Genomic DNA, 26,530 nt, shown 5'->3' on the forward strand with positions numbered 1-26,530 from the left:
AAAGAAGTCTACACCATGGAAGTGTCATTTGGGAGCACGTGTGGATGTTCCCTTGCAGGAGCACGATGATCATGTCAGACATTTAACACACACACACTTCTCCCTAACAGGCTCGGCAGATGGCAGCTGTCCTTCTGCGCCGCCTGTTGTCATCTGCATTTGAAGAAGTTTATCCAGCTCTGTCACCTGAGGATCAGACATCAGTCAAGAGTGAACTGCTGCTCTTTATCCAGTTAGAAGGGCAGTCCACTATGAGGAAGAAAATATGTGACATAGTCGCTGAATTGGCCAGGAATTTAATAGGTACTTTATTGATATAAGTTGATACTGTAGTAAAATGTTTATGTATTGATAGTGGTTGTGTTTGTATCTCTGCTTAGGCTTTTGCACATGATGTGCTAACTAATTCCATGGCTTATAATAGAACCTAATATTTGTTTACACTATCCTTGACCAGATGAAAATAAGATTCTTAAACTCTGCTTTTTAAATTGCTCAAGTTTAGGTGAGATTGTATTAAGGTTTATAAATCCAGTTTTGTGTAAATTGTCATGAATTATGCTGAACATTGCATCAGTTTCTTTCTTTGAGTGTTGCTATATAGCAGTAAACAGAGATCACCTTCTGTTATGAGTGTTTTTAGATTAAACATTTCACAATATTTTACATTGTGACTTAGGTACATCTTCAGATCAGGGAGTCAGTGATGATTGGTTTTCCTGCCCCACTGATATCTCACCATTCTGAAGTTTGCTTATCCTAAAACTTTGTTGTGTTTAATGTAGATGAAGATGGCAACAACCAGTGGCCAGAAGTTCTGAAATTCTTATTTGACTCTGTCAGCTCTCAGAATGTGGGACTGCGTGAGGCTGCTCTACATATTTTCTGGTAAGCTACATTTTTGTAGGATAGCCTAATCATGTCTGAAAATGAAGGAAAAACTGTCACAATGTAATTAACTAGCAATCATATTTATTTAATTTAGTTTCTTGTATTGTGGCTTACTTAACTCAAATGTGTGCAGTTACAGTCTGGAACTTAATGGATAAGTTTGACATACTAGTTTAGCCTTAACTTGTGTCAACTTTTATTAATGGTTTGGTCTTATCCTTAGGAATTTTCCTGGGATTTTTGGGAATCAACAGCAGCACTATTTGGATGTCATTAAGAGAATGCTGGTTCAGTGTATGCAAGATCAGGAACATCCCTCAGTAAGACCTTTATGTTCTTTGGGGATTTTAGTATGTTCTGAGCATAGAAACTCAGTGCAGTAGTCTCAAACATAAAGTTTAAACTATAGATTTCAATCAGAGAATTGCATTACCTGAAAATGATGTACATAGAGAGTTTTGACTGTGCCTGCTGCAAACCAAAGGCTCAGACCCTTGTGTGGTCCTAAAGCTGACTGGCTGCCCATATCTGCGTTGTTTAGGCCCAGATTCTTCCCTAGTTATGCTTGGAGAAACCCAGTTGCAGTGGCCCCAGGCAAATGGGGTTTGAGCCAGCAGCATTGAGGGGTCAGAAACTCCATGTTAAATTCTCTTTCTGACCTTTGTGTTTAGCATTGTAAGTCTGTCATGTCTCTACATACAGTGTATGTAGATTGTACATGGTATGCCTCTAAATTCTGAATTCTGCATGTTTTGCTCTAAGGGTGTGTAAGCAAGCCTTGCTTTTCTAGAAGGCTTCAGATTAATTGATTTGTGCAGAGAATTGTACTTTGAAAATGTTTCTCTTGTTATGGAAAATGCTGGGCAAGGATAGGAAACCCTGCTGTGATACATGGATTCAGTTTGCTGCTCCCCCAAGGATTACTTTTTCTGACCTTTGAAAGTCAACTGAATAACATTTTCTAAAGTACCACAAGTCATGCCTTTAAAGAGGAATGTCTTAAACACTTAGCTCACACTTCTTGAAAAATGAGACTGACACTTGCGTGCACATTTGAAGTTTTGATAAAGTTGAAAACAATAGGGTTTTTTCCTCTTTTCTTCCGTTAAATGAAAACCACCAAAACAAAAAAGCTAAACTAGGGACTACTTGCTACCTCATATGATAAACTTTTTATAGGCAATGTAGATGCTGAAGGTCTTCATTATCACTTTACTTTATTTGAAGTAAAATTCATAATCCCATGTTAAAAGCTAACAGAGGCAAGCTTCAGTACTAGTTTCCCACATTTATTTTGTCAATCATGTCTTTTAGATCAAGACTTTGTCTGCTAGAGCTGCAGCTGCATTTGTGCTTGCTAATGAGCTCAATGCTCCCCTTCTTAAACATTTTGCAGACTTGCTGCCTGGAATCTTGCAGGTAAGAAACTAAACTAGTTACTCTTACTGTGCCATTACTGGTATTGTCTATATACAAATGTAAGTTATTGATCTGTGAATCCATGAATTTTTGCTGAGACCTGAATTAACTGACTCTTTTAGCCAGACAGCAATTGCCAGCAAGATGAAGTGTAGACTAATAAGCAATTTTGCAAACAGAGGATATTTGATAGGGTTTTAAGGAAAATAGCTCAGTGCTGATCAACTTACACAGTGTTACAGAGATTAATGAGTTAAAATTCTTTGTAAGGCATATAGGTCAAAATCATACAGCTTTTAAATTAACCATGATATTGAAATACAAATATGGGCTACCCTGAGATTTGAAATAATCTGTAATTGGGGAATTCATGGACTTGTGATATCCTGTATCTCTTCAGTTTAAAGGAAAGCATAGAATTATTCTGAACATAGATGCTCAGACTGAGAACAAAAGTCTGTAGAAATGATCTTTATTGTTTGATAAATTAGGAAATTGCAAATAAAATGCCATTTTAAGCTTCATGTAATTTCTGGGGCTGGATTACATCTCTTGGATGGATGAATTTGAGCCAAAGTTGAAATTCTGGTGTAAGGTGATATACTTTTGCAGAGAAGCCTTTTGTAAATCAAACCAGAGACAGAAATGGTTTGAGCTCTGAAGGCTGAAAAATTCACAGTACACTTCCCTTTCTATATCAAGAAACAGTGGAAGCACTAAGTACCTATGATAACGCAGGAAGTGAATTTCTGGTGATTTTAAATTAGGCTAAATTTACATTAAAGACAGGCTTCTCACTACAGTCAGAACAGCAGGTTCTTGTTGACAGTGTGGCTGTAAACTGCGTGTGCTTTGTGGCAAGCTGAAGAAAAATTTTGCTAAATCTAGTGGCATCTGCAACTGATGGAATTCTGCTTGATCTTAAATGCAAACTGAGAGCAATTTTTCCAAATCACCTGAACTTGAAAATGGGCTGTAGTGTAAGTTTTTGATATTGAGGTCTCTATTTGGTGATTAGTCCCTGTCCATGCCTTTTCAATAACATTTGTTGTTTAAAAGTTGTAACTGCCTGAGAGGACCTTGGCTGCACAGTACTACTGTGTAAGTGGGGGCGAGGCAGGGTTTGGGGTGGTCATGCCATTTGTCTTGATGTGAGGCACTTAAAAAGTCTATGGGTTTTGGATTTCAGGCTAATAGCCCACTCTGTGTGCTATAACTTTGAATGCTACTATGAAGACACTGTAACAACACATGCACTTGGCTCACATTTTCAAGCTTTCTTTTGCTAATACAGAGCACAGAGCTGTGCTATGAAATCTGTCTTTTTAAAGTACTTATTGCAAGAAGAACTAGATTTTCAGGCTGTGGTAACACAAGATGGATATGAAGATCCGAGTTTATAAATAGGAATGTGTTAGAATAGTGGTGAGTGACCTTTGGAGACAGTTGGATGCTTTTTTTGTTGCTGTTGAAATTAATTTTGTTGAAACACTGACACTAAAAAAGCTAAAAATAAAATTCTGACTTGGCATATCAGTTCTTTCAGTAGAAGATCTATAATGGTTATGCTGGAAGTTGAACTTTCAAAACTGACAGTTGAAACTTTTACCCAAAGCTTTCTGTTGCAAAGGGAGGTAAAAGCAGATAGAACTTCACTGACTTCTTGGAGATTGTTTGATACTATAGAAAAGTAATTTTGCCTTTTAGGGCTCACTTTTCACTTTGAGCTGCTTTCTTCAGAAAACCACTCTTAAAAAAACTGTCAGAGTTGCAACTGATATAAAACACAGTTTTGCAGAAAATTCCAGTAAATATTACATTGTCCTTTGAGAGAATCAGAGGATGTTATAGCTGTTAGACCAAAAGGCCTTAACCGTGACAGATTTTTTTTTCCCGGATTTTTCCACAACATTTCTGGTACTAGAAGATGATGCTTCTGTTTTGAAAGTGTGGGTTATATAAGTGCCATTAACAAAAATGTTGAGTTATAGACTTAAAGGTTAAAAATTATTTAGTTACTTCAAAAATGTTTCAACATTAAGACATAAAGTACATCACTAATGAAAATTCCTTTCAAAATCTCAGAAGTGAGTGTAAAGACTTTTTTCTTTGGAGCTTTGTTTCCTTCTGAATTCTAACACCACTGAGTAACAGCGTTCTGGTTTGGCACTAAAATATCACCCTGATCAGTTAAAACCAAGTTTTAAATTACTTTTCAGATTGTGGACATGGGTTAGGAAATACAGTTGCAAAAAGCTTGATTTCTTTCTCTCTTTTCCATGTCTGTGACTGAAGGCTGAAAGGTCTGCTTTAATTTGGTGGCTCTGGAGGGATGTCTGGAAAAAACTTCTTTAATCTTGTGGTTCCTGGTGTTTGTAAGCATAAGCTATTCAAAACTTTTCTCACGTAACAGGCGAAAGGGAAGTTAGGCTCATTTTCCTTCTTTCAGGCCAAGTTACTTCCTTTTAAATGGATTTTGAAGTTGTCAGAACCAAGTGGTTTTGCATGTTGGAGCCTCTGATGTGTGACCTTAATACTCTCTGATTGTCTGCAGTGTTAGATTTGAATATTGTGAGCCATAACTTAGTTGTAGAAAACTTTTAGTTTTGGATGCTGCATGGTATCCTGTTATGGGTTTATGCACACAGGTCACCATAGCAGAGTCTGACTCTGGGATCCTGCTGAAAGTTGGAGTGAAGGCTTCTGATTAATTGTTTTGTGTTAGTTCTCAAGTTACAGCTTGAGCTGGTGCCTCCAGAGCGGGACCCCTATCCCAATTCACATCTCTCAATTGTACTTGTGTTGCTGATGGCCTGGTCCCCAGCCACTTACTTCTGGTTGGTGGTCTCTTGATTTCTCACTGGTTTTTTCACTGTTGCAGGACTGATCTTCTGATGAAGTTACTTCATTCTCTTGGAATTGTCTGCTTGATTCTTATCTTCTTCATTCAGCTTGTATCTGCTGCAATCAGCTAGTTCATTGTTAGAAGCATTAGCTTTAACAAAAAGTTTACTCTGGTCAGTTCTTGTGGCCTCAGGCTTTGGCTGCTTAGCTACTAATACTAAATGAGACTGTTCAGAGAAACAAGAATACAATTAATGAAATTTCTTCTATAACACTGGTCCTATTCATAATGTTGTTTGTTTTTATTTAATCTTATCTCCATCTTATCTTTTTATAGGCTCTAAATGATTCCTGCTACCAAAATGATGATTCTGTTCTGAAATCCCTTGTAGAAATTGCAGATTCCGTTCCCAAGTATTTACGACCACATTTAGAAGCTACTTTGCAGCTAACTCTGAAGGTAAAGCTAGGAATGCTTTTTAAGAATCACTTTTTCCACCCCAAAACCTCTGTTCTAACCATTTGCTCTAACTTTTGGGTTGTAGTTGTGTGCAGATGCCAGTCTCAGTAACATGCAGCGTCAGCTGGCACTTGAAGTAATTGTGGCCTTGTCAGAAACTGCTGCTGCTATGCTGAGGAGGCATACAAATATTATTGCACAAGCCAGTAAGTATTTTCCTCATTTTCTTTGTTGAAACAGTCTTCTTTTACAGAATTAAATTGACTTTGCTGTTGGTCAGTGGCAAAACCACATCTAACTGAAAGTTTGCTGGTGCTCATAACTAAAGAAAACTCAATTCAGTGTTACCTAACGGAGTAACCCCCTTCTATTATGACTCTTCATAAATTAATCTGTGCCTATGCAGCACCAAAAATTTGAATAAACATACAGTGGGCTCTTATTAGATATTTCCAAGGAAAACTCTACTTGCATGCTTTTCAGCTGGCTTTGGAAATTTTTACTGTAACAAAAAACAGCATTTAGTCCTGAAGTTCTAAGTTTGGAGTTTGGTATGTAAGCCAGATACTCTGTGGTGCTGGCAAGTCAAGCCTGAGGAATTCAGCATGTATGTTGAACATCAGTGGTGAGTTAAAGCTGTGAATTAAAAAATCACATGCTGGTATAAATACATAGAAATAATCTAATTAGTCTATTTAACATGTGGATGGTAAAGTCTTTGAAGAGGCACTTTTAAAATCATGCATTATTATTTGAAATGCTAAAAATAAATGTCTTCTGGGCAGCTCCAGCATCAGTGCTGCTTGCACTGGTGTTTCTTTGCCTTTTAAACCTTTTCTTTGACTAGATCAGGGCCCTGGCACAGCAGCGTAGCCTGCTTTTCCCTCCCTGTCAGACTTGCATTTGTCTAAATTCTTGTTTTCTGAAACCTGCATAAAAGATAACTTTTGCTGTGTGCTCCACTCAAAAATACTACAAATTTTCTGTGTCCTCAGCATGAGGAAAGTTGTATAGATGTCACTAAAATTATAAAGCTTCTGTTGGAAAATGTTGCAAACTGAATGTACTTGGCTTAAGTGTTAAAAATATTGATGAGAAGTTCTGTCTGCTAGTAGAATAGTTTTTTTAAAGAAGAGGTTCTTTAGAACGTATTTTGGAATCTGTAAATTTTCAGAACACTGTTTTCACTCCATCCTGTAGCTTGTTGGAATTATTAACACTTGACACTTGCTGACCCCAGATCATTACAAGCTTCTTATTTGTTCAGGAGAGAAGTACCTCTTACCTCTTTAGAATGTGTTCCTGTTATTTTGGGTTGCTAGTTGCTGTTCAGGGATGAAATACTTCTATTAAGATAAAGCACCATATGGGAAAGAAATGCCTTTCATTTGCAGTTCATTGTAAAGTTAGTCTTATTAATATATCATTAGGAGAAAGACATTTATTTTGCACAACTGGTAAAGCAGTTGTGTTCAGGGCCTGATAAAAAGGTAGGAAAAAGGGACTGCTTTTTTCTTGGCTTTGTATCTTAGTTTAAAAGGCTTTCTGTTTTCATTCAACTGAGAAGTTGCTAGATCACTTGATACCCACGACTAGAGCTGGGACTTGGGCAACATTGTCATCTTGTGCTGCTTTTACTGAGCACAGTGCTGGTTTAGGAGTGTGTGTCCTGTGTGCCAGTTAGCTGCTCAGGAATCCACTTGGATTAAGAATTCCCTTCCTGAGCTCACAGGATTGCAGAGAGTTTTATTGCTCTGATAAGAAGCAGGCTTAGTGGGCTCAAGCTTAACTTGTTTGTAAGAGTCTATATATTAGCAGTAATTAAATTTTGAGGGCTTGTTGGGACAATGTTGAAATTTCTATGCACAGTCTACATTTTTTTAAAAACTCTTGGTGAAATTACACTTACTGGCAGTCACATTCACGCAAAACATCAAGAAGAAACAAGAAATTGTAGGTTCTAGATATAATGATGGCCAGAGCACGTTGATGAGTGTGTTCTTAGCCTTGTTTGTTTGTAGCAGCAAACACTGACATGACTTTTTGGAGCCGCAAAGCATTTCTGTTAGATGATGTTTGTCTTCCATATTCCATAGCTGTTGTGACAATCCATGTTTGTCATCTGTGTACTTATATGTGTCTGTGTCTGAAAATCTTCTGGACTGCAGTAATTTGATGTTTTTTGAAGTCTAATCAGTGTATATAAAACTGACATGTGGGCATCATGCCAGAGGGACCATAGTGTCTGTGAAGTTATCTTGATAGTACATAAGAGCCCTCTGGAGGTTTTTGTAGCCATAGGATATTTTCTATCTGAAAACACATACCCACATCAAGCAAATAAATCCATAATTTGATCTTTTTTGATACTTGCTCTACAATGCTATCAGTGAGCAATAGTTTTTTTCTGTCATCAGTTGACCAGAAGTTTCTCATCTGTCCAGATATGTGGTGGTGAGTTTGCTTAGAGTGTTGTCTGTGTGTTAGATTACAATAGTGTGGGTGTATTGTGAAATTCAGCAATTGCAGTATACTTGATCAGTTCCAGTAAATCTCATTAGCAGCATGAACAGTGACTAGATGCCTACTGGTTTTTCAGGTAGGTTGCTGTAAAGGGCAGTTACCTGTGGTAGCTGTCTGTCTTCAAGACGTGTGGTAGGCTGTGCTGAAAAGATTGTTAAAGATCAAAGGTTGAATATTTGATTGAAACCTTTGGTCTCCAGCTCAAAGTGAGACTTTGTTGCATAAATGATACTAAATTCAAACAACTTCTCTGAGTGATTGATATGTCGTACAGAGTAAAGAAGTGCTTAAGAGCCCCTTACTTTGCTCTGGAAGTGCAAGGTAGACTTTTCACCCCTTGTGCTTCTGAAGGGCACAGCAGCAGGTAGACTTAGAGCAAACAAACCACTGTGCTCCTTCCTGTGACAACTGGTAAGAATTGCTGATGCTTATTGCATAGGAGTTTAATGCTGTGATAGAGATTGTGTAATAGTCTCTATAAAGACTTAGAATGAGAAGAGTGGACTGTCTAGAGGTAGAAGAAGAAAACTGGTGGATTATAGTGTGCAAGATATGTTCATTACACAAAAGAAAAATTTGCATTAGGTGGGAAAAAGGAAATCTCAAGTTCTAAACCATGGCCTCATTGTAAGAGAAAAGCTTTATGCTAAGTGACCACTATATAAATACATTAAAAAAATTATTATGTTAAAACTAAGGGTTCAGTAGTATTCTTTCTTAATTAATAGTCTCTTTCATTAATAAGTGTTCAAAGGATGATGCCAGAGTTTAAGGAAAATCAAGGAAGTATATCAGAGTTCTTAAGGCATATAATACTGTTCTTAACTGTTTCAAGAATATAGACTTTATTAAGGACTTTGCTTTTTATAAGATCATTGTCATGATCTACAAAAAAATTTTGAGTCTTGGTAAATTATACACAAGACTTTTTTACTCTCAGTTTGAATGTTCTGGAAATACTTCTGTGGCAATCAGTTGGATTATTGGCTGATGCAGTTTGACAGACCTGACCATCTGCTACTGGAAGAAAAGCTCGTTTTCTTCAAAAATTTTTGAAAAAAGAAAACTTGAAATTCATACTTTTTATTTGAGAATCTATTTTAAGAGATCAAACTGAGTTAAAACTTTTTTTTTTTTTAGTTCCTCAGATGTTAGCAATGATGGTTGACTTGGAAGAAGATGAAGATTGGGCAAATGCAGATGAGCTTGCAGATGATGATTTTGACAGGTAATTATGAAAGTAGTTGTTTCAATGTGTTACCAAGGCTGTGGCTAAAGGCACATTTAAAGTGCAGAATGCAAATGCCTATAGTGCATTGCTTTTTCTTTATTCAAATAGCTATTGTAATTTTGTTCCTTCAGTCATGAGCAGTTTATTTGTAGGTTACTTAGGCAGTGTTCGGCAAGGAAGTAAATTATCTCAGTTTTCATATTTGCTGTAATTAGACAAGTTGCATGTCCCCATGTTTGCTGTTTTCTACTGTTGTAGCTTTTCAAAGCCTTTAGCTTTTGTTTTTCTGTCATTTATATTACTCAGTTCAGAAGTCAGTGCCTCCTAATCCTCTAAACTGAGGGCTAATCCTGAAGTTAGCTGGAAGCCATGTTGAAGCATATTGGCCTGTTCAATTATCCACAACCAATGTCTTTTTATTTTCCTGTATCTATGCCCTTGAAAATGTGGTGTTTTCAGAAAAAGGTGACTTTGGAAGGATGTTGTCATGCATGGCAGAATTCCTTGTTGGATTTCACCTAGACCAAAAATACTACAATTTTGCTATTATTTTACATCCCTTGGTACGGCTAGCAATAGCTTATCTTGCTGTGTGTTAGGCAAGGAAGATCAAAAGATGTCCAGTCATTTGGATTTGCTTATTCCTACATGCTTTGTAGCTTGCTCCAACTTTTTACTAAAATAGGGGTTTGCATACAGCATCCTGTTACATTTACTCTTGTCCAGCTACTGTTAGAGTGAAGAAAGCAGAAATAGGTGTAGGAGGTAACTATCCCCGCACTTCTGTAAAGACATGGATGTTAATTTACCAGTCTAGACATTTCTTTGACATACCTGGTTCATCCAGACTCATGTAATTATTGTTTTGAGACAATTTATCTCAGAACACTTACAGATTTCGTAGGAAAATACACTAAAAAAGAGATGTTCATTTACCCTGTAAAGCAACTTCTGATAGATAGCAGGCATGTAAAAGACACCTGTAGAACTGATGCATAGGAATTTATGGAATAATCTTTGCCTTACTTGAAATAATCTTTTTAGTTCTCTTTGATTATGAAATTGAAAGTGAGCTGTCCTTTCTTCTCTCCCTCACATAGTAGACCATACCCTTTTAGCCTGTTTCCTGAGTGCTGAAATTTTGCTATACAGGTGTCAGACACCACCACTACATTCAGGTTTGTTAAGTATTTGAATCTCTTCAGTTAATAAAATTTCAAGGGGGAATAGAATATTCAAGTTCATATCCTTATCAAGCCATTCAGAGTGTGGAAATTTATTCAGATGGCTTGCTGTAGGCAGCTTAGTAAGGATGCTGAATCATGCACTTGAGGCATGTCATTTTCTTTTTATTGTCAGCAGAGTAACTTTGTTCTTCTAAATACAGCTTAGCTTCCTATGGATGTTCTTCTAAATACAGCTTAGCTGCCTATGGATTTTGTAATGAAAATTTTCCTTTTCTTAGTTAGAAGTCACAAATAGTGAGCACAGATCAGAAAACAAGTTACTCTCAACAGCCTTAGCCTGAAGGAGCTCCTTTGGCCCTTGAAGTAATAGGAGAGCTTGAGGCTTAGACACAAGCTGCTGCACATGAGCTGGTCTCTGGTGATGGTGTGTGTGAGGGCAGTTTTTCTTTCAGCAGGGTCACTCCTGGTGCTGCTATGTGCTTCCCACCATTGAAGCTCACCTTTTTGGAGAGCTCAGTGCATGGCTGATGTGCATGCTAATGTCTCCTGGTGTTTGAGTCTTTGTAGCTTCCTAAGAGGACTGAAATTTTTGTGCAGACCCAGGAGCAGGCTAATGATCATTGGGCTGCGCCCTAGTTAGGGTGTGTTCAGATCTGATGAATGGGGATATGAGTCAGCCCACACAAAAGCAGCAGGGAATACTTTAGCATTTCCAGTTTTTTGTTGCTCCAGCTTCATAAAGGCGTGACATTGTAAAGGAGGAAAAGATTAATCCGACTTCCTCTTTTCTTGGCAAAAGCCTTGCAAAGATTAGAGGGAGATGTGGGGTCATTTTTCTGAGATAAACTATCTTTATTTCTTAAAACTGAATGTGTGAATTAATGGTGGGAAGAAAGCTCAAGGAATGGAATTTCAGATGAAAGTGTCTGTTAGCTTCAGTGAGTTTGCTCCAGTTTAACCCTGTGTGCCCATGCTTCATTGTCCTGCTGGTGATGTGTCTGTTTTTATTTGAACATGACCAATCTGAGGAACAAATACAATGCTGTCAATATCTTTTCACAAACACCTTTTTCACAACATGTGAGTTTCTAGATTATTTATGGCTTGTAATGAGACTTGGAAATTCAAACATGTTTCTGGCCCAACTGATTGAAACTGTAAAGAAGGGGGAGATTGATCCCTTTGTGAACCATTACTCAGCTTTTTCATCATCATGGGTGTCCAGGATGGACTGTAGTAACCTTGAGTTACCATACTCCCAGCCATATCCAGACTGTAACAGTAGTTATCTGTGTCCTGGAAACTTTCTTGCTTTTTTATAGGGAATAATTCTATTGGGTGGAACAAATCACTTTGCATAGATAATGTTGGGCTATGCTAACTTCTGTAACTGGCCAAGAGTCACAAATTGCTCACCTGGACTGGATGTTTTCTGCCGAGTCATTGACAAGAGACCATGCTACTGAGTACAGCCATCCAAGAAAGGGCTCTTGTGTGCCAAAGTTTGAATTCTGCTGGTTCACCTGAATCATAGCAAGTCTGAACTGGTTTATGTTCTTGTGACAAAAAGACGATGGCCAATATTATTGCTTCATTCATTGCAAATTTTTTCTGGGTGTGTGTAACTGCTGAGAGATTCAGTCTGTACTTTTGGACCTACAGCTAATAAGACTCAAGCAGTGGCCTGCAGATAACAAATATTTCAGTGAATAGTAAATAACTATTTTGTGGGTGGTGTGTGTGTTTTTAGATGTGGATATGGTGTATTTACTTAAAGAGGCTCATGTTTTCAGATGGCAAATTTTGAAGACTAGAACTGCAGGGAAGAGCTCTCTGTTGGACTGCTTGTTTTATTGTAGATCTCAAACCACTGATATTTGTGTAATCAATATTTAGCAATGCGGTGGCTGGTGAGAGTGCACTGGACAGGATGGCATGTGGCCTTGGAGGGAAACTTGTTTTGCCAATGATTAAAGAACATATAATGCAAATGCTTCAGAATCGTAAGTAACTGCTTTTTCTTTTCTTGTTTTTTAACAATTCTGTGCTTGCCAGGAGCTTCAATACCTCTTAAGTCTTTTTGTTTAGCTCCTTGATAGGTTATGACACATTTCCACTTTTGATGTCAGCAGCAAAAACTGTACATGCTGTGAACTTGAAAGTTTATACTTTCTCTTAGACTGATTTAATAAACTTACATAGAGTGCATTATAACATTTCTTCTGATACATGGACAGCTGAGCAGAGGTGTCATAAAAGCAATACAATTTTTTAAAAAACACTGGGAATTACATAAAAATAAGGGATGAGTTGGGGTTTTTCTATTTCAGAATATTCTCTCTAAATCTCTAAACAGATCCTCTCACAGTACCTTAAGTTTGTCTTAAGTGCCACCTGTTTTTCTGTAGCTCAGTGTTTTTCCTTCTCCAGAAGTGCTGCATTTAAGTGAAATTTTAATGCATTACAGTTTGTAGAGGAAAACTTGTTTTTTCCCCCTGGAATTTGATGGACTGAGGTCAGTGGTAATCTGTCTGTCTATGTGGTATGCTGATTTTAATACTTGTTTCATGAGGTGTTTCTATATATTCTTATCAGTTATTTTGGATGCTTCTTTTCCTCTTGAAATACCTGTAGTGCCTGCTCAGCCAATGAATCAAAACGTACTGTGCATTGCTTTCAAGTTCTTTCATTTGACCTATGGTTTGAGCCTTTGGAGTAGAAGATAGTGCTGAAGTTCTGGGTTCTGCCTTCTTGGTTTAAAACCCAGTCCAGAAAAGGCTGTTAGCATTTTGGGTATGGAACAGAGGGCTACTCAAGGTAGCACCAGCTGTGTGTGTGAACACTCACAAAGTCTGTTTGGAATTAAAATGGGTTTTTTGTAAAGAAAGTTTTATTAATGAAATGAGCTAACCTGACTCAGTGTTGGTAGCTTCTAGGCTAGTAACTAGCTAATTTTGTAGTACATGCAGAGAAATGTGGAGTCTGATAGTCACTGAAGGCCTGACTCCTGTTAAGGGGAGGTCATGCAGTTCATCCCTGATGCTTGTTTTCTTGTGGGTCCATAACCATTAATACTCTTTGGAGAAGGGAAGTGCAGAAGATGTTGTTTGGATTGGATTGGAAGCTCTCACTGGTAGGGACAGAGGAAAGGTGAAGACGCTTAGATTAAAGTGTTGACAGTACTCTCAGAAGTCAAGATTTTCCTTCTCCTATCCCCTCCTTCTTACAATTATTTATTGAAATAATAATTTAAGACTTTGGAGTTGAGATTGGGTGGCCAGATGGTCCAAAGAAGATTGTGTTTCATTTTGTAGATTCATGAATTTCAAGTTTGGAATACATGCTAACAGTAATGCAGTGGGAGTGATGAGGTGTAGGCTTAACTAGGAACATCTAATGAACTGAAATAACACAAAATAAACTGCTGCTTTTCTATTGTGTCTTCTGTCAAGATGATACTTCATTGCATCCTGGTCAGACAGAAGTTTGAGTGTCAGGATTCTACTGCTCTGAACTGTGATGTTCTTGATTCCAGGAATGTAATATGTTGTTAGCAATAATGAAATATTGCACTATTTTGGGAGATAAGTTCTGTAACATGCCTTTCTCACAGGTCATCTGGTAAAACTGTTTATTCCTTTGGTTTTCTCTTCTGTAATCCCAATGATTTCTAGCACAAAGAAAGATTTTTATAAAAAAGAAAATAAATTATAGTTTATCACATGTTGCTCAAAAAAAAAAAAAAAAGAGAGAGGGACAGGCATGGAAGATTAATTTCAACAGTACCCACTACTCTGAGAATAAGTTAGTATGACTTGGAGGTGAGCAAAGTTTACATCATAAGTAGAATATTGCTGTTCCTACAGTCTTGAGAAGACTGCTGGAAAGTTTGATACCAATCATTTATTTGTTTTAAATTCAGATACTGTTTGAGTCATTAGTCATTAGACCTTTTTCTTGAGGAAGATATGGGCTCTTCTGATCATACTAAAACAGAAAAAAATGGGGGAGAGGGAAATAAAAATACTAAAAATACTGTCCTGATGTTTGCCTGGTCTGCTCATTTAATTAAAAATGCAGTTTCCAGGTATTAGTACTATGTATGTACTTGTATCAGCAGTTAAGAATTCTTTTTTCTAGGTCTGGATTTGGCCTGGATTAGACACTCAATTTTTTGTGCATCACTGGAAGTATGTATGAGGAAAACAGAAGAGTATTTAACAAATCAAGTAGATGCATTAACTTCCCTTCCATCTCCTGTTCTTCACTCTGCCTCCTCCTGTGTCCCCCAGCCCCTGCAAAGATAAGGTGATTCATCTTTGTGGTTCTTGGTAGTTTCCAAAATGAGTAACTCTTCATTTTTACTCTTCTGTAGCTGACTGGAAGTACAGGCATGCGGGCTTGATGGCACTCTCTGCCATTGGAGAAGGTTGCCACCAACAGATGGAGGGAATTTTAAATGAAATAGTTAATTTCGTTTTGCTATTCCTTCAGGATCCTGTGAGTATTGTTCTAGTAATTATTTCAAAATGTTTTCATTTCTGAAAATGAAAGATGACTGCTTGTTATGACTACTTGTTAACTGCTTGAGGGAAATACTTTTTCAGCATCCCAGAGTAAGATACGCCGCTTGTAACGCTGTTGGACAAATGGCAACGGACTTTGCACCCGGGTTTCAAAAGAAATTTCATGAGAAGGCAAGTAGTAGAGTGGTAGGGGGAAAAAAGTGGTAAAATTATGTCCCTTTCAGAAACTTGTTGTCTGAGAAAGGAGTATTTCTTTTTCAGGTGATAGGAGCTCTTCTACAAACCATGGAGGATCAAGGCAGCCAACGTGTTCAAGCCCATGCAGCTGCAGCACTCATAAACTTCACTGAAGATTGTCCCAAGTCACTGCTTATTCCATATTTGGATAATCTAGTGAAGCATCTTCATTCCATTATGGTGATAAAATTGCAAGAGGTATAATACCCTGAAAAAATTGTTTGATGGAGGGTAACCTTGTCACATAAGCAGAATAAGTATAGCTGAACTGAGACCTCAGAAATGAGCCAGTACACATATCTGCTGATGCTGGTCTAAACTGTCGAGAATTAGCATATGTGCAAAAGCAGATTTTCACATTTGGCATGCTTTTAAGTAAAATGTGTGCTTTTAAAATATAACACTTTATTCTTCTTCTTTCCAAGTTGATACAGAAAGGCACTAAGCTAGTTCTGGAGCAAGTTGTGACTTCAATTGCATCAGTTGCAGATACAGTGGAGGAGAAGTTTGTTCCCTACTATGATTTATTTATGCCCTCCCTAAAACACATTGTTGAAAATGCTGTTCAGAAGGAATTAAGACTTTTGCGAGGAAAGACTATTGAATGCATCAGTCTAATTGGTCTTGCTGTTGGCAAAGAAAAGGTAAGCTTAGATTTTGTATAATGGTCTAAATACACTTTTTAATGCCTTTATTTTTGTGGTATTAGTACTGAATAAATATAATCACTTGTTAAAAATGCAGCTGTATTGTTGCTGATTTCTGTGCTTGTCTTTGTTGCATTTCTGAGATGACTGTGTTGCTGCTTAGGTTCACAAATTTGCAATAGAATCTTTTTGTAGTTTAAGTAATTCTTGTCACACTGAAAAATGTTGAAAGCAATAATTTTTTCTTCCTTTGAGGTTTTTTTTTTTTTGCCTTAAGAAAAATGACACAGCATCACATTTAGGCAGTGTCAGGGGCAAAATGTATGCAGTTCAAAGGGAACTTAGTTTTGTATGTGGATTCCTGAAAAAGTTTAAGTGAGCATCAAAGTCTCTGAGAAGTAGCATCTTAATTTGCCTTTAAAAACATAGTTGTTTCCTGTATCTAGTTTATGCAGGATGCATCAGATGTTATGCAGCTGTTATTGAAGACACAAACAGACTTCAGTGATCTAGAAGATGATGATCCACAGGTATGTTGAAATTGTGTATTTACAGCTCATTGGTATTAAAAACATTCCTTGTATACATGATGTTTCTGCCCCTTCCCTGGCCTTTCAGGCTAATTGTCCAGCCTGTGTTACAAAACCTGACATTGAGATGGCCCTAGAATCTTTCACAGAAGTGTGGTTAGGAAATGAGACTTCCAGGACCTATATTTGCAGAAGAAATTTGAGCTTGCTGTCACCTTCTTATAAATAGATCAACAAGACTTGTTAAGCAGCTGTTCTAATGAGCAGAGAGCTATTTTAACTTGTATATTTGAAAACAAATACTCCTCTGAAAACATAGTACTGCAACCTTTTTTACTTTTTGCTCTATTTTACCATTTTCAGGAATGTGGCTTGGCAGTATTGTTTAAATTTGGGAAATATTTCAGAAAAAATATTTTGTAGAACAGGTACTTTCAATGTAATCATGAATCTTATACTGTCACATTTTTACATGTATAGCAACTTTGATTGGAGGTGCTGTCAAGGTTTTGCCAGATTTGGGATGTCTTTTGATGATGCATTTTTATGTGGATTGCATATTGGATTACTTCTCTTTGAAATAAGCTTTAGGGACTGCTGACAAATTCTTTTCAAAAGTCCTATTGTGTAAAGCATTTCCTTGATGCTTTCCTTTTAAGTATGCATTAAAATAAAATGTGGGACATGAAAATTCTGCTTTCTGTCTTCTAGATTTCTTACATGATCTCTGCATGGGCCAGAATGTGTAAAATTCTTGGAAAGGAATTTCAGCAGTACCTTCCTGTTGTCATGGGACCTTTAATGAAGACTGCATCCATTAAACCTGAAGTTGCTCTTTTAGACAGTAGGTTTAAGATGATGTTTTGCTTGAAAAGCATACTGAAATAAATTATTTTGTAGTAGTTTTACATTATGTTTCCTTCCTTCCGTATAACAGCACAAGATATGGAGAATATGAGCGATGATGATGGTTGGGAATTTGTAAGCATAGGTGATCAGCAGAGTTTTGGAATTAAAACTGCAGGCCTTGAAGAAAAAGCAACTGCATGCCAAATGCTGGTGAGTAATAAAACAGTTTTGGTGATCAATGTGTTTCTGGTCAATCAAGTCTGAAGCCAAAATCTGCACCTAAAATATTTTTTGTCTCACGTGAAAGAGTGTTTTGGGTGATACTGCTTAGTTTGGATTACAGCACTTAGTTGTGTGTGGTTTACTTGATTAAAAACAGTTAATTTACTTAGGAGTGTAAATTTTTTTAAATGAATAGATGGTTTTTCTTTGTTAGCAAAACTTAAGGAATTGGATATGTTAAAAAGTAGTTCCTTTTTGCATATATTGCTGTTTTGGAATTTGGTTTGAAAAATACATGCATGCCCTAAGAGTGAGAACTCATGCGGCTATCAGGGTTTGTCACATTACCACAGTTGAGGGAAAGGGAAACAAATTATTACATGTTTTTTAAAATAAGCTAAAAAACCCCTTGCACTTTTAACAATCTCCCTCTCACCTTTACATAGTTGAAAAATGTAAGTATTATCCCTTAAAAGAGGTATATCTGTGCTCTATTTTTCAGGTTTGCTATGCAAAAGAGCTAAAAGAAGGATTTGTGGAATACACAGAGCAAGTTGTAAAGCTGATGGTTCCATTGTTGAAATTCTATTTCCATGATGATATCCTATTAACAAATACCAATGTGAAAACAAACTCAGAATCAAGATTGTGCTTGCTGTTTTCCTAAATGAATTGAAAGTGTTAATGTTAAAATAGTCTGTGACTTTATAGCAGAAATGGTTTCAGAGAATGTTGGTTTACACATTAGGCAATGTGTTATTCCTATTTTTCCCCCTAGTTTGTTTTTTTTTTTAAATAAGCAATCAGTAGAAAAAGCAATGTTTGTGTAACAAAGCAGAAAAGAACTTGAACAGCTTTTCTGTCATGGCCTGAAACAGGCTTGAAACCGCTTCTAAAGAGCAGGCAGTGTAATTTTCCTATGATTTAATCTATATATAATTAAGAAATCAAATGCATGGATTGTCATGAAATGAGTTTCAGGTAGAAAACCAAGAACTTCATCATGGTGGTGGGATGTTAAATTCTAAGCGCTTTGTTGGTGTTGATTGCTGTATTTCCTTAACAATGGCACGTGTCCGAGTGGCAGCCGCAGAGTCGATGCCCCTCCTGCTTGAGTGTGCCAGGGTTCGTGGGCCCGAGTACCTCACACAGATGTGGCACTTCATGTGTGATGCTCTCATCAAAGCCATTGGGACAGAGCCAGAGTCTGATGTCCTCTCAGAAATAATGCATTCTTTTGCAAAGGTAACATTCTACAGATTTCATGGCATTACTGTTTGTAGCTTTTTGAAATAAGAAGGGACGGTTTGGTGTTCCTTTAAATGGCTCAAATAAATGCAAGGCTTCCTCTACTGGAAATTTGTTGTGACTATAAATGTTGTTACAGCTGATGAAAAAAGTTTTGTTTTGTTTTGTTTTTTTTCAAGAATAAAACAGTTACCAAATTTTTTCATTGTAACCATGAGCAACTGAAATTATGGGTATGAAATGTACAGTGGTACTGTGCCTTACTTGTATAATTTGAGCATTGATTACAGTATGACTGTTCTTCTAATATTATTCTTGCATGTATTAATATTCTTTGTTTGCTTAGATTTCATTAAGGCTGCTCATGTTAAATTTTAAAGCTGAAAAACTGGTTGTTTTGTTTCACAAGTGCATTGAGGTAATGGGAGATGGATGCCTTAACAACGAACACTTTGAAGAACTTGGAGGAATACTGAAAGAAAAACTAGAAGAGCACTTTAAAAATCAAGAATTAAGACAGGGTAAGTTAACACAAATCCTGTTAACATGGGATGTGGCTGTTCTTTAAAGCAGAATTTCTAATTATTTCTGAAGACAAAGAAAAAAACTGTTTCAATTTCACTGATTTGTATATTTATGTGAAGTAATTGGACTGTGAACTAACAGAATCCATGAGTTGTATTCGTAAGCTTGTGGAGGATGAAGATGGCGTAATTTTCAGCATACTGTGGTTTAATCAAAAGTTAATGGACAGATTTACTTGAGAGACAGTGCACATCTATGGTGTTATCATTTCCCTGGGGTTTTTTCATCTGAAGTCTGCAGTTTTCTCAAAGCAATAGTAGTTTATTGTTTCTAAGTTTGTGGACAAGCTGGTGTGTTTGTTTCTATTTCATGGGCATTTTTACACATTCCTTAACTGGACTATCCTGTATTTCTTCCTTTTCTGTGGAAGTTTTTTGAAGCTTCTTAAAAATGGAGAATTCCTGTTGCATCTTCCGCTACTGTTTCCTGTTTTCTAAATTTGTTTCTGCATAATTTTTCCCTTTCACAGGCTTCTTACGCACTTATACAAAGGCAGTGGTTTAATTTTTTTCTTTTAATTTAGTGAAAAGACAAGATGAAGACTATGATGAGCAAGTGGAAGAGTCATTACAAGATGAAGTAAGTTAGTTTGAAGAATTTTTCTGCTCTACAAGCACCAGGATGGAAATATGGCAAAAATATGCTTTTGACTCATTTAGGGCATAGTGCATCCTTAGAATTATTTCTTCATAGAAGAATCTTGTTACCATTGTCCTTCAAAACAGTAAGAAATGAGTCACACTGCATTTGTGAATTAGAAAATATGAAAGGTTTCCTTGTCTGATATGCTGAAGTATGAAGTTCAGGATATAGCTTTTTACTTTCTTCATCTGCTCAAACAATTCTTGGATGACATTAATACTTATACAGATTTCACAGCAGACTACTTAATTACAGAATAAGCTGAGTTGGAAGGGACCCACGATGATCATCGACTCCACTCCTGCCTCATCACAGGGCATCCCAGGAATCACACCATGTGCCTGAGAGCATTGTCCAAATACTTCTTGAGCTCTGTCAGGCTGGTGCTGTGGCTGCTTCCCCAGGGAGCCTGTTCCAGAGCCCAACCATCCTCAGGGGGAAGAACCTTTTTCTGGTTGGGTATTTTCTAATACCCAACCAGAACCTTTCCTGACACAACTTGAGGCCATTCCTTTTGGTCCTGTCACTGGTCACCAGAGAGAAGAGATCAGTGTCTGCCCCTTCTCTCGCCCCAGTGAGAAAGTTGTAGACTGCAATGAGGTCATCCCTTAGGTCTAGCCTTGCTGACTTGCTTTTTCTTTGAGCCTTGCAAGCTGGGTGGCTCTTAACCTTGGGCCTCTATACCTCTGATCCCAAGACATCTGGTGTGTCATATCAGGAGCCTGTCTCAAAAAGAATAGCCTAAAAACAGAAAAGGACAGCAGGATAAACAGCTGCCATCCATCATGTGTTTGCTTATGAGGGAATACCAAAGTGACTACTTAACTACTTACACACTAGGGTACCAAAGTGAGTTAATAGTTTAAAGTGGAGGTGATTGTAGAAGAGATACAATAATTTTATGAAATCATTATTAGTATGGAGAGAGAGTAATAATGAATGGCTGCTGCTGTTTATAACACAAGACAAAGGGTGCTCAGTAAATTTAAGAACTAAGAAATTTTTTTGCTGTACAATGCAGGTATGAAGCTTGATCACATGAGTTTAACTTGGATTCAGACTCCAGAAATCACACCCCTATGTAAATACTGTCTTAAATAACAGTGTGGTTCTTGACTCTCCTTTTGGGCTTTTGAGAATTAGGCCAGCATTCAAGAGGATATATTTTTGTTGCCTCCAAGACCCTTTTATTTCCTCTGTGTCACTCTGTACTTAGAAAAATGCAAGCAGGCAGCAGTTTCAGAAAAGCTGAGTCCCTACTCTGCAACAGAGTTGCAAGGCGTTTTTAAAAATGTTCTAGTGTTTGCTGATTGTTCTGTAAAGTCTGGAGAAAGGCTTATCTGCATTACCCTGTGAAAGGAGGTGTGGGATGAGGACATCACTTGCCATATGGACAGAATTAACAAATTAGTTATGTTTTGGATATACACCTTTGGTCTCAGAGTATGTTCATGTAGCCCTTACCTCAAGGCAGCAGAAATAGAAGAAGCACAGAAGTCATGAAGGTTATTCAAACAGTAGTTTCAGATCCAGCCCTCACTTCAGCAATAACTAAACTGCTGATTTGATAGGGAGTGTGAAGCGTACACCAAGCAAGTGTTACACTCTCTTCCTGCATCTGTTATCAGCTGTTGGTTAGCAGGCAGTACCAGGCTAGGTGGACCTTGTGGTGTGCTGGAGCAGTTCTCTACCTCTTAATGTCATTGTGTGCATGTGCCAGGGCTCCTGCTTGAGGTGTGCCTTGATGGTGCAGAAATTGGCTCACTAGGAAGGGTTTAAATATCCAGTTGTGGGAAGCTGCCTGTTGCACAATAAATAGTTACTAGTTTGTCACCAGAAGGTGAGAAAGGTAAAGGTCACTAGGGACCAGAAACTAGCTGTACTGTTTTCCCTGCCTGTTAAACTGGTTAAAAGGTCCATACTGAGTGCAATAGAAGTTGCTGTAAAAGAAAGTTAAGAGTTTTCCCAGCATAAGTATGTCCAGGGAATAATCCTCACCTGTAGATGTAACTTGAATTGATAGCTCTGAGGTAAGGTTCCTTATTTGACTGGTTTGTTATATTAACTGGGCAAGGTGAAAAATTTGAACAAAGGAGGAGAATAATATTTGTTCTATTTTTGCCACAATCTTTTATCACAAAGGCAATTATCCATTTCCTTTTTCACAAAAGCTTCTTAGGATATCCGTAGGGTACAGAAGAGGAAAAAGGCCTTTTGCCTTCTGTAAAGGGAACCCATTGAAGCAGCAAATTTGCACAAGACAGTTTTGTCTTGATCTGATTTTTCTATCCCTGAAATAAATCTAGGCAACTGAGTTCTAGCAATCAACTTAAGAAGGGTGAAAAGGAGGACTCCTGGAACTAGCAGTGAGTCAGTCTCTGTGCCCAGTACAGTCTTTGAACACATCTCCCTGGCAGCAGTGGAAGACAGGGAGGTGATTAGAGACAGCTGATACAGCTTCCAAAATGCAAATCATGCCTGATTAATTTAGTGGGTTCTGTGATGGAGTGACTGTTGAGGGAGCAACTGATGTCATCTGTCTTGACTTCTGTAAGGCCTTTAAAAGGGTCCCACGCAACATCCTTGTCACTAATACGAAGAGATCTGTATTTGATTAATTCAGCAGATAAGGAATTGATTGAATGGCCATGTTAAAAAAGTTCAATTCAGTGCCTCAGTATCGACATGACAGTAACAAGTGATGTCCCTCAAGATACTGGAACATGTTGCCTAGAGAAGGATGTGGATGTCCCATTCCCTGGAACAATCAGGGCCAGGTTGGATGGAGCTCTGAGCAACCTGCTCTAGTGGGAAGTGTCCCTGTCTGGTGGGATGTGTCCCTAGCCATGTCAGGGGGTTTGGAACTAGATGATTTTTAAGGCACCTTCCAACCCAAACCATTTTGTTTTTCTATCATTCTGCAATTAGACAAAGAATTGAAAATTATTGAACTTTAAAAAAAAGTTTTACCAAAAAAGTCATAAATCAACTTTTTTTGACTTCCACTCCCTTAAAGATTGTTAGTCTTCATGTGAATTGTATCCTTTTCCTTTCAGGATGACAGTGATGTTTATATTTTGACTAAAGTGTCGGATATTTTGCACTCAATATTCAGTAGTTACAAGGAGAAGGTACTGCCATGGTTTGAAAGGTTACTTCCACTAATTGTCAACCTAATTGTAAGTACCTTGTTTTCCTTTAATTTAAACATAATTATTTTTTCTGATGGGTTAATATGCCATCCATGCTGAAGTCTTAGAGAACTTGGTAGATAGAATGTAGCAATTACTGTTTTACAAAATAGAAGGTTTATTCTAGATCAGGGATGAAGTTGTTACCCCGTGCTTTCCGAGCAGGGTCGTTGCTGTGCTACTTAAAATCTGTGTCTCAAAGATCCAGGATCACTGACACACACAACTGTTTTCAGAAATTAAATTTCCTTGAGACTGTCCAGTATCTCAAAAATGGATTTCGAGAGCAGGGACAAAAAAGTGTTGCAGGCTCATGGAGAAAAATTGAGACTGATACATGTAATGGAGTGTGAAACAGAGGTGCAAAGATGGACACCTGGATTTTGTTTTTTTCATGGTATTGCTGGAATATCACTACTGCAAATTACATGGTTTCAGGATTGAATTTCACTCCTGAAGATTTTAACCAAAGTGTTAGACCCCTGTTCCTGTGACTGTTGTTGATGTACTCATTGGCTGTACAAGGATTCGGGGTGTCTGAGCTGTTGGCTGTTTGTGCCGCAGTGTCCCCATCGGCCGTGGCCGGACCGGCAGTGGGGGCTGTGCATCTTTGACGACGTGGTGGAGCACTGCAGCCCCTCGTCCTTCAAGTACGCCGAGTACTTCCTGCGGCCCATGCTGGAGGCGGTGTGTGACAGCAGCCCCGAGGTGCGGCAGGCCGCTGCCTACGGCGTGGGAGTCATCGCGCAGTTCGGCGGCGACAGCTACCGGCCCGTCTGCCCAGGTACTGCGGCTGGGGACAGATGGGAACGGCTCACCTGCGGGTGTGCTGGGCAACAGATTGCTGGCTCTTACCTGTGTCATAGACCAGTGATGGATTGAGTGACAAACCACCTCAGTTCCTCAAGCTTTTATTGTGGCTCTGCTTAGTAGCATTCCTGTTGCAGCACTGACTGCTTAGCAAACTTGATTTACATATTCTTTTTTAAAATATGATCTGGCATGCAAATGTTAATTTCATAAAAACCATCTTTTTGATACACAGCTGTCTCATAGATGCTTTCTAGTAATATTGATGTGGTTACATATTAATGCAAAAGCCTTTGGATGTCTGGAAAAACTACACAAGAGACCTATATTAAGGAATAGCCTAGAATATGACTTGTGTGGCTCTCTGCTTTCTGATTATATAAAAAGGAACCTGATTTCTGTAAAGTAAGAAGTGAAATGAGTGTGAGAGTACTTATCAGCAACATTTTGTCTGCTGTCTTTCTGAATGTTTCAAATTTCTTTGAAACTTCAAATTCATCCTAAATTTAAAGAAATTATTGCCTGCTTGCACTCTTCTTGCCAGTCACCAAAGTTAATTTTGCACACTAAGTAGCACCCCTTATTAAAGGCTTTTTTTCCTTTTTTCTTAATAAAATATATATAGTATGTATAATACATTCTTAGATGATATAGTATATCATCTAAGTATATGTATTTAAAATATGTATTTTGCATGAATATTATATGAAAGCTGAATTAAGAAAATAAGAATCATCTGATAGGGATTGACACAAGTCTTGCCTACATCAATCAGGGTTGTAATTTTCATTGTTAATGTAACTGTTACATGATAACAATCAGGATAAGGTGTCTTTTTAAAAAGAAAAGGAAAAGCAGTGTGGGAAGCCTTGCAATGAATCATTAAGAGCATGAAAAATTAGAATTGTCTAGACAGTTCTGATTTTGAAATTTTCTGAGCTTTTTAGCCTCTGTTGAAGTCTAACAGTCTTTTATTTTTCTCTAATTACACTTTATCTTACCCCACTTAAACTTTGTAAAATCTTTGATGCTTCTCTTTGTACTTGGACAAATAATTCTTGATTATGCCCAGACACCTGGCTTCTCCTTAAGTTGAATTTTGGATAAAATAAACTTTCACCTTTACAGTATACAGTTTATTAGCAGACACCTCAAAAGTATTCCAAATCCTTTTTGCATACATGAAAGAACTTTATGATTTATTTTAACAGATGAAGATATGCTGTGATTAGAAACAAATCCATGTCATGAGACATTATCTACCCCAGAGGTTTTGCTATATCTCTGAAAAACACCACGTCTGTGGGCTTTTATTTGTAACTTATTTTCTTTACTGGGTGATATATAGCACTGGCATATTGTTCTTTTGCAAGTTTGAAGAGTATGTAAATACTCTTCAGAAAAAGCAGAGGTATTGATATAAGCATTTTTGGCAGTCAGTTAAAAATGTCCAGGAATATAGCAAGAACTTGTAAATGGCATGTGAGTTACCTGATGAAACAAACATCATAAAAACCAGATTTTGTAAAGGGCAAAGAAATAGGATGGAAGGGAACTACAGCAAAACAAATCACTTTCTCAACAGGGGTACAAGGTTACAATTGATGCAGCTGGCAAGGTTGCTTCTGTTATGTTGGTGGAAGAATATGATTAGCTGTTCTCTGTGAAAATTGTATCAATCAACTGCATGGATTTCTTCCTAATTCATATCAGTGGCCTCAAACTGGGTGGTGCCAGATGTCAGAGCAGTCAGTCCTTGGAGAAAAGCTTAACATTGTACAAGATGGGTCTTCCATTGTCAAAAGGCTTTTTTAAGGTTTGTCTAACACAGTATCTATGTGAGAATGCATCTGTTTTATAGACAAGAGAAAACTTTTCTGGTAGGCTGTAGGGAGAAAATTATGCTGATTCATTTTGATGCCCTCCTAATTTTACAGTTGCAAGGACACAATACCTACAGAGTCATTCATTAGTATTAGTGAGTGGGATACAGATGAGATGAGATTTAGCTTCAGCAACCATGAAAACCTGAGGTATAAAATGCAGGCTCAGTTGTCCTGGACATTGTAGACCTCTCTGAAACAAACTCTGCTGTGGAGAATAGCCCAGCATCATTGTCCTGCATTCAGTATACATAAGCTAGCAGGTCTGATGTTTCTGTAGTTCTGTAATGTTTAACAGCTTTTCCACAGCTGCTGAATTCTTCCAAAATCTAATGCAGTGGACTTAATATAGAAAGTGGATTGTGCATTCTTTAACTGCAAAGCTTCTACTTACTCATCAAAATTCAGAAGTGAGAGATCTTACTCTTCCTCAGTAATTAGAGTTATTTTGAAGTGTGCTTTCTGTACAATTCCACAACCTGCCTACTGTGCTGATAAAGAATTTCACAGCTTTAGTATTTTATTTTTAGCAGAAGAACACAAGGACAATTGTTCCTGCTTGCATGTAGTGTGCTTGGAAGCCTGCATGGACACTAGTAGCTAAA

At 37.6% G+C, this 26,530-nt stretch overlaps 1 protein-coding gene across 1 annotated transcript in view; it reads left to right on the forward strand.

Annotated features, from left to right (window-relative positions):
* The window catches only part of IPO5 (importin 5), a 42,420-nt gene that overhangs the window by 10,449 nt on the left and 5,441 nt on the right, over nucleotides 1-26,530 (forward strand). Inside the window, exons 3-23 of the mRNA XM_059493765.1 lie at nucleotides 111-303; nucleotides 786-888; nucleotides 1,115-1,211; nucleotides 2,206-2,310; nucleotides 5,492-5,614; nucleotides 5,700-5,820; nucleotides 9,278-9,365; nucleotides 12,452-12,558; nucleotides 14,931-15,055; nucleotides 15,163-15,252; nucleotides 15,343-15,516; nucleotides 15,744-15,962; nucleotides 16,412-16,495; nucleotides 17,207-17,339; nucleotides 17,433-17,554; nucleotides 18,069-18,165; nucleotides 18,639-18,811; nucleotides 19,224-19,335; nucleotides 19,923-19,978; nucleotides 23,098-23,220; nucleotides 23,797-24,016. Of these exons, the coding sequence (XP_059349748.1) occupies nucleotides 111-303; nucleotides 786-888; nucleotides 1,115-1,211; nucleotides 2,206-2,310; nucleotides 5,492-5,614; nucleotides 5,700-5,820; nucleotides 9,278-9,365; nucleotides 12,452-12,558; nucleotides 14,931-15,055; nucleotides 15,163-15,252; nucleotides 15,343-15,516; nucleotides 15,744-15,962; nucleotides 16,412-16,495; nucleotides 17,207-17,339; nucleotides 17,433-17,554; nucleotides 18,069-18,165; nucleotides 18,639-18,811; nucleotides 19,224-19,335; nucleotides 19,923-19,978; nucleotides 23,098-23,220; nucleotides 23,797-24,016 (2,665 nt within the window). The remainder of the gene's footprint in view (nucleotides 1-110; nucleotides 304-785; nucleotides 889-1,114; nucleotides 1,212-2,205; nucleotides 2,311-5,491; nucleotides 5,615-5,699; nucleotides 5,821-9,277; nucleotides 9,366-12,451; nucleotides 12,559-14,930; nucleotides 15,056-15,162; nucleotides 15,253-15,342; nucleotides 15,517-15,743; nucleotides 15,963-16,411; nucleotides 16,496-17,206; nucleotides 17,340-17,432; nucleotides 17,555-18,068; nucleotides 18,166-18,638; nucleotides 18,812-19,223; nucleotides 19,336-19,922; nucleotides 19,979-23,097; nucleotides 23,221-23,796; nucleotides 24,017-26,530) is intronic.

Source organism: Ammospiza nelsoni, chromosome 2, assembly GCF_027579445.1.
Source record: "Ammospiza nelsoni isolate bAmmNel1 chromosome 2, bAmmNel1.pri, whole genome shotgun sequence".
Taxonomy (NCBI): domain Eukaryota; kingdom Metazoa; phylum Chordata; class Aves; order Passeriformes; family Passerellidae; genus Ammospiza; species Ammospiza nelsoni.